General features: G+C 38.5%; 1 protein-coding gene across 1 annotated transcript in view; it reads right to left on the reverse strand.

The window, feature by feature from the left end:
* Positions 1 to 12,933, reverse strand: part of OXCT1 (3-oxoacid CoA-transferase 1) — a 138,914-nt gene that overhangs the window by 60,114 nt on the left and 65,867 nt on the right. The window contains exons 10-13 of the mRNA XM_058718573.1: positions 10,018 to 10,112; positions 8,238 to 8,286; positions 1,913 to 1,985; positions 1,228 to 1,303 (exon numbers count right to left, since the gene is read on the reverse strand). Coding sequence (XP_058574556.1) covers positions 1,228 to 1,303; positions 1,913 to 1,985; positions 8,238 to 8,286; positions 10,018 to 10,112 — 293 coding nt within the window. The remainder of the gene's footprint in view (positions 1 to 1,227; positions 1,304 to 1,912; positions 1,986 to 8,237; positions 8,287 to 10,017; positions 10,113 to 12,933) is intronic.

Genomic DNA, 12,933 nt, shown 5'->3' on the forward strand with positions numbered 1-12,933 from the left:
GCCTGGGTGGCGCAGTCGGTTAAGCGTCCGACTTCAGCCAGGTCACGATCTCGCGGTCCGTGAGTTCGAGCCCCACATCAGGCTCTGGGCTGATGGCTCGGAGCCTGGAGCCTGTTTCCGATTCTGTGTCTCCCTCTCTCTCTGCCCCTCCCCCGTTCATGCTCTGTCTCTCTCTGTCTCAAAAATAAATAAAAAACGTTGAAAAAAAAATTTAAAAAAAAAAAAAAAAAAAGAAAAACACACAGAAATCCTGAAGTACACATCCAGAGAGAGTAACCTGAGCTACCAGCCAAAATGAGTTCATAATCATGGACATGCACTCATTATTGTTTCCACAAACACATTACAAAGCAACAACCTGGTATGTAACAAACCACACTCATAAATTAAGTCAACTGATTATAGTCCTTTTTCCAAAGCTAATTCTATGCTTTCTTCCCTGATTTAGGTGATTAGTAAATAAACCTTGCATTTCAAATACATGTTTAAATATCACAAGTTTTGAATTCCATAAGAGAAGACAATGTGACTGATTACCTATGAGGTCACATGACCAAATGAGAGGTTTTTTTTTTTTTTTAATCACTATGAATGAGAAAATACAGAACATAAAATTAATAAATTTATTTTTGTTCTTTCTAGTTATAAAAACTTAGCTATAATATTTGTATTTCTTATTTTTATCAGAATTAGCCCATTTATTTTTATTTATTTTTTATTTTTTTATTAAAAAAAATTTTTTTTTAACATTTATTTATTTTTGAGACAGAGAGAGACAGAGCATGAACGGGGGAGGGTCAGAGAGAGAGAGGGAGACAGAATCTGAAACAGGCTCCAGGCTCTGAGCAGTCAGCACAGAGCCCGACGCGGGGCTCGAACTCACGGACCGCGAGATCGTGACCTGAGCCGAAGTCGGACGCTTAACCGACTGAGCCACCCAGGCGCCCCAGCCCATTTATTTTCAATCTTCCCCAATTCTCTGTTCCTCATGGAAAATTGTGTTTTAGCCCTGATCCTGCCTTTTAGTCCTCTAGCAAACGGGCAAAGCCAAATAGTTCTCAGTAGCTGTTTTACCAAAATTTGACCAAAATATTAAATGTTACGAAAATGTTTCATTTTTGTAATAATTATATTGTGCTCTCATAGCAATTCAACAAGACTTTTCTTAGTATTTCAAAAATAACTACTCTGACCCAAGCGTAAGTCAGAAGAAAAATGTGTACTTACAGGTATCATCCAGTTAGCCAGGTCACCATATTTGGAAACCTGCATTGCTCCTAGCATTGTTAGATTCACATGGCCCCTGAGAGAGAGAAAAGGAAATATAAAGCAAACTTTGTAAGCTTTATGTCCCATTTGCTTGAAACTGCCAGCAATTAAAATAATTCTATAGCCACCAAAATAAATTTGCTTTCTCCTACCCAACACCTGATTTCAAAATCAACCAGCTCAAGCTGATATAGAGAAATAACCATTAAGAGTTCTTTAAAAAAAATTATAGCCTATATTGTCTCCAAAAACAAATAAAAAACAGGTGTACACAGTGAGTCTGTTTCCTTCAGTGAGGGAGAATGTGGCTTGATTTGAAGGCAAACGCTAGCTAGAAAATGAAAACAATTTTGTAGAAAACGTTAGGATCCTTAGAAAGAACTTTAAAAATATTTACTTTGGTATACTCAGCACACAGATAGAAATTCCATTTGGGGGGGGTTCTTTTAATAACTGTGAACTGAATGTTCCAATTCCCAACATTCAATGTGAATAATTTCACATCTTGGTGCAACTGAACGAGCCCATGAACATTTGCTGGCTGGGAGACGTGGCTATGTTTCGGAGTCTTGCTAACACGCTCAGAGGATGACTCAGTTCATTCCACGCCATGTGAAACACGAGGGGCTCCGTTGTTACATACCCTCTAATCATTGCAAATGATTCATCGCTGGAGAAGTAAGAGGCTCCTGGAAGAACAGTAACTGTTTCCTTGCCTAAACACACATACACAAGAAAGGAAACAAAGGAAAGAAAAGGCTATTAGATTTCTAAGAGTGGAAATCATGCAGAGAGAGGTCTATACTTTCTCTGTTTCCTAAAGAACTAAGACCTCTTTAACCAAACAGCAGTGGCAGTGGGGTTGTGGGAGATCCACTGGGAACTATCACCTTGTGAAGAGGAGTATTTTGTCACAAGTATTGTTCAGATTTGCCCTTGCATGGTGATAATAGAAAGACCAACTTTGAATTTTCTTATTGTTTTTGTAATTCTCTACAAAGCACCCCCTATCACCTCTAACCATTTCTGCCTCTCCCCAACCCCCACTCCCTCCACAAGCCCCTGCTAAATGCTGATGACCGTGAGGGAAAAAGGAGTCCCTGGGATGCATCTAGCAACACTCTAAGTCACTGGAGCAAAGAGATTGTGTGCAAAGATATGCAACTTGGAAGGAAATGACACAAGAGATGCTCCTCAGATATTTCTTAAAAAAAAAAACAAAACAATAAATAATCTAGAAAGTAAGGTTCCCCCCACCTAATTCCTTAACATCATCAGGCCTGAACCTCTTCTTTTAATCTCTCTCTGCCTCATATTTCAACTCTCTTGCTCCTCTAAGTTTCTGTTAAAATCATAGGACTTTGATGAGATCAGGGAATAACATCCTAATACTGGCTCATGTATTTAATGGTAACTGTTTTTTTTTTTTTTAAGGGTAACTTCTAAGAGGTCCTCTTGGAAAGATCTCACCTAAAATGTACACCTCATAATTAAAGAGCTGAAAAGGATCTTCAAGTTCATCCTATCCTCACACAACCAACAGTATCACCTGACTTGTATTTCAGCTGCTTTCTTTTTGTGATCTATTTCCTGTGAGTACAGTGCCCAGGAGAAGAATCTGGCCTCAACCAGAAAAGGACTCACATGCCATTTTGCCAAATAGAAGTCAACTGTATGAGAACACCTCATGCATTATCCCAGTGTAATAAAGCAGTCAAATAGAAGGGGAAGAAAAGTTATGATACCAGGGTTGGAAAAGAGAAAAGCTCCCAGACACAACAGGATTAGGGTGGTCAGATCATGCCCAGCTGTGCAACACAGCTGTACCCTCAGCTTCTCAAGCCTTGCCTGAAAGTTAAATTCTCCATCAATATCCCTCTCCATTTGAGCTCGAGTAGAGAGAAACAGTCTATTTATATCGTGCTGAAATATTTATTCCCAAAAGGAGTCTGATTCTAAACAAGGGAAACATTTTTACATCTTTCAAAATACTGTAAGATGAAAATCTTTGGAGAATACTTTCTGGTGTGGTCAGGAGGGGCTTTTTGGTTTAGGATTTGGAGGATTAAATGAAATAAGGTCCTTACTCTGGTACCTGGCACAGAGAAAGGACTCCATAAACACAAGCTTCATTATTGTCACTATTATTATATTCCCCACTCCGAGCCTACTTGTAAAAGAGATAATGCCATCGCCCCTCTAGGGATAAATGCTACTCAGCAACTGGCTTATGTGGCAGTCATACCGCCAGCCTGGGAACTCTAAGCTTCAGGATAGGCATGATACAACTAAACTTGATCCTAACACAACTTCCATATCCAGTATATTTGGTTCCTGACCAGTCCTATGAGGTGCAAGGGGCAAGAATGTATAGGACAAAAAAGCAGAGAAACATAAAAATCTCAATTTTTGTTCTTCACGTGCTAAATCACAATGACTTCCAAAGGGCAATCTCCACCAGCTGACAGTACGTAGAAGGCATTATTTATCGCTCACAGAAAAGTTGGAGACCAGTGAGAGAGTCTTGGCTCTCCCCATGTGATTTATGAAGCATAGTTTTATTTAAGAGCCCAGAAAACAACTCTCATAAAATATAGTTATTGTCAGGCACCTGCTAATACATTCTGCAATCTTATAAATTACATTCTCTGGAAGCCAAGTTAGTTGTCAGTATTTTTAAATATCCAATATCTAAGTAAAAATAGATATCCTAAAGTTGAATCCATGCTTTCCAAATACAATGTCCAAATTTGGTCAATAAGTAACTGTTATCAACAATACAATCAATATTTTAAAGGAAAAGAACTTTCTTATTTGCCTATTCCTTATTGACTTGTTTCCTCCAGTTTTTCTCTGCATTTGTCTAGATCCTTTCGTAATATTTGGGCAAACACAGTTATTCAATTTCACAGTTACTGAGTCCTTGGGCTCATGATTTAACGTGGTGTTTATTCAATATCAAGTAAAATGTCTGCTATGTGCCTTGAACGGTGTTACAAACCAAAACACAGACGTCCTAAGCTAATAGTTCTCAAACTTTAACACCAATTAGAATCACATGGAAGGCAGATCTCTGAGCTAAACTCCCAGAGTTCATAATTCAGTGGGCTTGTGATGAGTCCTGAGAATCTCTGTTTCTAACAAGTCTCTGGTGATGCTGATGCTGATGCTGTAGGTCTGGGGACCACACTTCGAGAACCACCACTCAAAGCAAAAGGAATATACTATTCAGCTAGAGAGACAAATATACACGAATAATTACAAGGCAAAATGAAAGACACTAGATGTGTTACAGGTTCAAAGCAGGGGCATTTCTGAGGATTTGGAGAGGACAAATGAACTGGAGCTTGAAGGACAAGTGTAACACATTTCAATAGGAAATTACTGATAAGGAGATGGGGATGCAGAAAGAAGGGGACAGAACAAATGAATCTGATGATGCATGCAGGAAGAGCAAAGGCATGGAGAAGGGAAAGCATGAGGCATGATCAGAATAGACTACTTGGGGGCGCCTGGGTGGCTCAGTCGGTTAAGGATCCGACTTCAGCTCAGGTCACGATCTCGCAGTTCATGAGTTCAAGCCCCGCATTGGGCTCTGTGCTAATAGCTCAGAGCCTGGAGCCTGCTTCAGATTCTGTATCTCCCTCTCCCTCTACCCCTCCCCTGCTCATGCTCTGTCTCTGTCTCTCAAAAATAAATAAATGTGAAAAAAAAAAATTAGAAAAAAAAAAAAAAAAAAGAATAGACCCATTAGTCCAGTATGGGTGGACACAGAAGTCCTTGAAGGGTGTAGTGGAAGATGAAGCTGGAAGAGGGCAGTCCCAGCCATTAGATAGATCTTGAACGCTGTACTATTCGTTCCTTAGTCTGCAGGCCTATGATTCTTCAGCTGTGGCACGAGGACCTCGAGAGAAGGCACTATTGACATCTGGAACTGGGTAACTCTTTGAGGGGCGCTGTTACATTATTGTAGGATAATTAATAGCATTCCTGGCCTCTACTACTTGCCAATAACACTGGCAATCGAAAATGTCTTCAGACATTGTCAATGTCCCCAGGGGAATAAAATCCCCCACTTGCTCATTCAGAACCACTGCCCTAGAAGCACACGACAGGGGCCAAGGATATTTATAGGCCATGAGGTTAACATGGTGGTTCTTTCTAAAGGAGTTTTAACCAAAGGTAAGTCATTTAAAACATTATTTGATATTAAAATAGGAAAACCTGGGTGACTGGGTGGCTCAGTCAGTTAAGTGTCTGTTGGTTCTGGCTCAGATCATGATCTCACAGTTTTGCAGGTTCAAGCCCTTCACGGAGCCTGTTTGGGATTCTCTCTCTCCTTCTCTCTCTGACCCTCCCCCTACTCACGCTGTCTCTCTCTCAAAAAGTAAACTTAATAAAGGAAAAATTTTAAATTAATTAAAATAAGAAAACACAATTAAGAAGTAGAGAAGAATGTGAAATGTACATTAATATGAAAGCTAAGGGGCACCTGGGTGGCTCCATCAGTTAAGCATCTGACTTCTGCTCAGGTCATGATCTCATGGTCTGTGGGTTCGAGCTCCACATTGGGTTCTATACTGACAGCTCAGAGCCTGGAGACAGCTTCGGATTCTGTGTCTCCCTCTTTCTCTCTGCCCCTCCCCCACTCATGCTCTGTCTCTCTCAAAAATAAATGTTAAAAAAAATTTTTTTAATTAAAAAAAAAGAAAGCTAAAACATGAGACTGACTGAAAGTTGCGCAATTGCATTGGAATATTCCAAATCTTAACAGGACCTCTGAAATGCTGCTGTCAGCACTGCCTTCTAAACCTTTGTAAAACTCAGGTTAGGAGTGGGTTCAACTCAATGTGTAGAGGAAAAGGCCAGGGGCCAGGACAGCAGGCTGTGTGTGAGTCCAGTCCCTAGCAATGGGATCTTGAGCACATCACATCACTTTTCTGTGCCCCAGTTTCCCAATCTGTACAATAAGTTTTTACTTAAGGCTCAAATGGTATATAACACATGTGAGAAAGTATGCCACAAACCAAACAGTGCTATGCAAGTGGCAATCCATTTTTACATAACCCATGAAGTCATTATTTAGAAAAAGGGATCCTTAGAAATAGTTATCTAAAAATTTTAATACACTGATTACACCCAGAAATGTAACTCTTGGTATTCATTCCAAAGGATTTCTGTAAAAATCCTTTCAAATTAACACAAACAATGGGTCTTGCAGGTAACTTCCAAATCTGAAGAGTTGAGGAGACCACAAATATATATTCTGGGTTCTTTAGCTCAAACTATTTCCTCCCTAAATTAGGCAGCTCCAAAATCAAAAGCAACATAAATCCCAAAAAGAACTTTGATGAAGGAGCTGAAATATTATTAAACTGATTTGCAGCTTGGCTTCCCAAAAGCAATGAATTATTGTTTTACAAAGCAGTCAAAGATTATACAATGTATTTCAGAAGTTAAATAATAAAACTAGTGGCTTCATTAGGGTTGAGCTACTCTTAAGCTCATGGAATCAGAAATAGGGCTACTGTCCAATAGTCACTGAAAAGATTAACTACTTTTCCAAGGGAAGTGGGTTTTATGAACTAAGGCCTAAAATTTGGAAAATGGGAGTTATTCATTTTGCAAATAACTCACTAACATCATAAATTAATTAAACCAAGCAGCAAATATTTTCACAGATCAATGAGCTATTGCTAAAGGGTACAGTACAATTAAATTACAGCCTTAGTTAAATGTCATTGCTTTATCACAGTGGGCCTTTCAGGGTTGAGTCGTGTTAGCTAATTCAACTATTCAACCAGAAGCAGTTTTACTTCCAAAAATTCTAAGTATCAAACATCAATTCTGCTTGGCAGCTGGCCTTTATGTTCAGCTAATACTGCTTCTCTTCTGAGATTTACATGTACTATTTTTGAATGTGAAATAATACTTTTGTGGGGGTAGAGTGAATAAGAGTAAAAGGGCAAAGAAAATCATGCTAGGATATAAAAATCAGCTTATGAGCAGCCCCAATCTAAGGATAATCTTCAGCCCCAACAGGGTGGCAGTGTTACCTCAAGCATGGGCAGTGACAATGACCAGATGGTCTGGCTTGTTTTTTCTCCTCTAGGCTGCTACCACATGCAACTCTACGTCACAGTCAAATTAAAAAAAAAAAAAAAAAAAAAAAAAAAGGCAAAGCATATGCATGTGGGAATAAAGACAGGTTGAGTCCCAGTTCAAAAAAACTCCATTACTCACATCACTGGGTCACACTGAGTGGCAGAGTACATCATTCAGCACCCTTGAACTCTTGAAGAATGCTCTCCTACTCCAATGACAACTAGAGGGACAGTAAATATTGCTCAGAACAAAAACCCCAGTGTGCCAGATCCTTCCTTTTGCCTAGATGGATCCACTTGTCACCCCATCATAAAAAGGCAGACATATTTCAACCTAGGATTGGCCAATGGGAGGCACAAGCAGAAGGTCCAACAGAAGAGCCCCCATTCCCTCACCCAGATTTCTGCAAGATGGCTGTTTCTCTATCAAAGACCATTGCTCCTATTAGGTGGCCCTCTCCCACTACCTACTCCCTGTGGTGCTTCACCATCCTTTCCTGGTTTCCCTCAGTCTTGTTCATACCCTTGTAAACTGTTCTTTCCTTTAATTCTATTCGTTACCCTATTTGGGAGTGCTCTATACATATAGCCAGGACCCTGACTGATCTACCCACCAAAGCTCTTGCCACTATATGTAACCCCACCTACAATTTCTCCCTTATCTTATTCTTCCCTAAACAAGAGACGATAAGCACACCAGACAAAGAAAAGATTAGGAAGTCCTCTCTCCCCTCCTCAGTGAAAAACACACTGGAGCACTCTCCAAGAAAAGATAAAGAATCAAGCCCAACTCCTTACTCTTATTTGCCAAAAAAAAACCCCTAAATTAACAGCATTGGAAAAGCACGTAATGAGGGAGTTTACCTGCGTTGATTAGATCTGCATCAACTTCATTTTGTAGCGGATATGGACCCTGTCAAAGCACAAGTTCAATTAGTAAAAGAAGTTCTTCACTGAATCATACACTAAAATTGTAATATAAATGACTTCTCTAAAAACGTTGGGAAATTACTATCAAAAGACTCGAGGTGAACCTTTTAAAAATAATTCCAATGTGTTCATGGCTGTTTCTTCTATTGATTAGTCTTTCCTACACTAATAACTGTGATAAACAAAAACTATTTCCTAAAAATTACCAAAGTTTGAAAGAAATGTTAAGCTATTAGAAATATAGGTCAGTAAAACAAAAAGTAATTATTTAGTACCTATTATGCAACCAATGTTATCCATAAATCTTCCTGGTAGTAATCAGTGACTATAAACAAAATGGCTGCCTACTGGACTGGAAGGATCTGGAGAGGCAAAGTTTCATATTTTTTGGTATACAGCATCTAACAACCCGAATTTGGAGTCCTAACCTTATCTCTTACAACACCTAAGTTGTGAAGCTTTTATTTTTCCTTTGCCTGATTACTCTCAATTTTGCTTTTTAATTTTGTATGTATTTTTACAAGGCACCTCTACATTACTTCAATCGGGTGAGTAGTTTCATAACATAATATATAGTAAACAAAAGATGAGGAAATAGAAATGGGGAAAAAGGCACAAGACAGAACGAAAAATGAGGAAATTCTAACATAGTTCCAAAAAGAGGGACCAAACATATATCATTTAAATAAACTGAAGTGGCAACTATGTTTTAGGACTATGTAAATTTTCCTTCAAACATTGACTATGGGTAAGATACACCTTGTCTTCAAAATGAGGGAACTGGTCACTCTATAAATAATCACATTTTGAAGATATGTGAGTCTTTGATGGTAATATGAATCTGCTTTTATTCAGACTCATGTAAGTTTTGTGCTTTTGAAATTGGTCAAGATTACTGCCTCGATCATGTCAACCGTATGCTCATGATCATTATTCATGTTTTAAAGACTGGATATACATCTTACATATGGACAGTTTTTATTGCACTAACAGTTAAGATCTACTGAGAACAGAAGATTAAAAATCTTATAAATTGGCCAAACTATAAATAACCTCTGCCACAGTTAATATTATTTTTAAAAAATGTCATCCAGGAAGCAAAAGTATTTCTTAATATAATATTGAATAAAAAGTATGCACGAATTCTAGGAGAATATTGAGCTCATCTGGAAGATTAATCTTGAGGAAGAGAAAAATTCTTCCCTTTCAAACAACCTGACCTTGAAATGACAATTAGGTCAGAGGAATTTTTGAAATTCATCAACTGTCAAAAAATGTCCCTGTTCCTCAAGTAAAAACCTTACTTTTCAGTTACTCATCCAGAATCTTATTGATCATTAGAACAATACAGAATTTTTAATGACCTTCGTTATCTTGTCCAACCACACAAAAGTTAGAAATAGTTTATCTAAACCGGACACTGTGAGGTCTCTCTGAGGCAGGTACACTAGGGGAGGTAGACAATGACAAGCTAACATAAGAGGAGCAGTCAGAAAGCTCACATAGTCAGGGAACTACCATCTCCTACATGAAATACAACACTACATGCTCACAATTACCACTGTTTTATGGGGGAAAATATTTTATTATGATGTTAAAAATATAAAAAATAAGGTGGGGAACTTTAAGCTAACAACTCTCAGAAGATTTCATTGTATAGACTACTTCACTCTCCATCGAGACTGGATAAAGAAAACTTTAATTTTGGTCTTACCAAACCCAGGATTCCATTTTCACTTTGCAGATGAACTGTGATATTTGGGCTTATAAAGTTGCTGGCCAGAAGCGGGATTCCTATGCCCAAATTAGCTGGGGAAAAAAGATGTTAAGGTCCACTGCAAAACAGGTAAAGAGATTATGCCATAAATCTCCTACATATATAAATCTGAACTTCTCAATTCTAAAGGCACTTGCTCTGAATATTATCACTGACTACATTCTCCCATCATCCTTGAGGCACTATTTTCTAATTTTTTTTTTTAACGTTTATTCATTTTTGAGACAGAGAGAGACAGAGCATGAATCGGGGAAGGTCAGAGAGAGAGGGAGACACAGAATCTGAAACAGGCTCCAGGCTCTGAGCTGTCAGCACAGAGCCCGACGTGCGGCTCGAACTCACGGACCGCGAGATCATGACCTGAGCCGAAGTCGGACACCCAACCGACTGAGCCACCCAGACGCCCCTCTAATTTTTTAAAAAAAGAAAATTTCTGATTTCAATAACATTAATATGCTTTCCCATAAAGATAACAAAGTAGTGGCTTCAGAAGACTAGCCAAGAGGTCATTTTTATTGTAAGGCATATTTTATATTCATTAATGTGCTTTAGCAAACTTGAACTGATGTTATTACTACTTATTATGACTGATATATTATTAAACATGGCTTGACCTTTGTTTAAAAGCAATTTTCACTATTTAAAACTCCAACTAAAAATAATGATTTAATATTCTCAAAAAAGGCTATCATTTTTAAACTAAAAAGAAGTTTTCTGACAATACCAATGTCTGCCCAAAACTGTAACGATTCCTTTGGGTCACTGAGATAACATTCATTGGTAAGTGAATCTTTTCTAGGACATAAAAGAAGGGGGAGGCGTGTAAGTTTTAGCGAATATAATTGAGACCACATAAAGAGTAGCTGAGTGTCGAATCTTCTTCCTCAAATGACCAAAACTGGGTCCCGATTTGTATGTGATGGTGTAGATTTAATCTTGCCTCTCAACACAAGCAGGCTCCTCAGATCAGAGGTACACACACTTTGCCTGGAACTGCTGTCCATGCTCTCCTCGACCACCACACGCAAGCCAGAATTAGTGCAGAGGATGACAGCACTCTGATGAGATTCCAGTAACAGTGAGATCTTTGTGAATCAGAGCCGGAAAAAATAAAGTTTGTATGTGCTGCCGTGTTACAGACTGCGAGGGGGGCAGGATGACTCCATGAACCAGGTCACTGCTCACAGACACAGGAACTCGATGAAGCTATGACAATAGCTACTTAACTCATCTACAAATCACAAGCTAGCATAGTTTGTACTTTATTTCTCACAGTGATGTACAGACCACATTGAGATATTATTTCCATTAGGAGTGAGTATTTTCAGATAAAGGCAACCTACATTACAATGCTTCTACGTAAATGCTTTCATCGTATTCTATAATTTTTTCAGGACGTGACACAGGAGGAGTATTCTTCAATACTTTTTAGTGGGTCAAATGCCAGGGGTAAAGAGGTCTATGTACTCTGGGTTGAGAAAGAGCAGGTGATATGGGAAGACCATTTATATGAACTGACTTGCAAATATTTTTCATAGGTAATAGAGTAACGGTGAATAAAGAACACCTAGAAGCCATTAGAATCTAAAATTAGTGTTATCATACAGTAAGTATTTAAATATCAATGGGTAACCAAATGGCTGGAGGTGAGAAGAAATCCCAGGGCCTAGCTTTTACCTGCTAAGTTAACTTGGTTGGCTCTATATCCTGCTGATAGAGGAGGTGAAAAGGAGGCACTATTATATTCCACTCTCCTATGTGAACTCTCACCATTACACAGGGCATAAACTGGAAAACAGAGAAAAATGAGGTGGTGGGGGTAAAAAGAAAGTTTTCCCAGTCAGTATCAGTCTGAAAGATGATATTCATGGACAGGGAAGCTCGCAGAATGCAGACTCTTGTCATGTTTCTAGTTCCTCCTGTCCTAGGCCTTTAAGTAAGGCCATTCAACAAATACTAATTTTATCAAACACTATTTGTATTTATATGCATTACTTGTTATATGAATTATATAGTTCAATGTTTGATGTACTGAAAACTAGCAAAATGGTGAAGAGGCTCTCACATCCAAAATATGAATAATAAGGGACACCTGGGTGGCTCAATCAGTTGAGTATCCAACTTCAGCTCAGTTCATGATCTTGTGGTTCGTGGGTTCAAGCCCCATGTAGGGCTTTGTGCTGACAGCTCAAAGCCTGAAATCTGCTTCGGATTCTGTGTCTCCCTCTCTCTCTGCCCCTCCCCTGCTTGCACTCTCTCTCTCTCTCTCTCTCTCTCTCTCTCAAAAATAAACATTAAGAAAATTTTTTTAATCTGAATAATTGTACTACATTATCTCAACCTATCTCTTTTTTTGACAAAGTATCTAAAGCAGAATTTGTACTGTCCATTGAATACCCTTACAAAGCATTAGACATAAAAGGGTACGCTCATGGGATCTTTGCAGAGGAAACAAGCGGTTGTTAAGAAGTTGAATCTTACGTTTCAATGAGTATGCAAATGTCAGAACACAGAAAAAGTAAATAGCACTGTTATAACTAGTACTTCAGAGATTTGAAACCTTCATCTTGGGTAATGTCTTTTCCCAATAACCTTTAGCCAAATGCCAAATTGTACTGAAATCCATCGTATATTAGAAAAAAGCTAAGCAAATTTTAGTTGCCATTTTGCTTTAAGAAGGCAAACAGATCATAATTCTAATTTCATATACCTTGATATCTTTAGGTTATATGCCACATTTTGTAAAAATTTATCCATTGTTTTAAAAATTACAATGGGACTAGAAAAGAATCACTATGCAGGAGGCCTAGGCACCTGATGAATATAGAAAAAGTGAGGGAGGTGCTCCTGAGT

The sequence above is a fragment of the Neofelis nebulosa genome, chromosome 1 (genome assembly GCF_028018385.1).
Source record: "Neofelis nebulosa isolate mNeoNeb1 chromosome 1, mNeoNeb1.pri, whole genome shotgun sequence".
Lineage (NCBI taxonomy): Eukaryota > Metazoa > Chordata > Mammalia > Carnivora > Felidae > Neofelis > Neofelis nebulosa.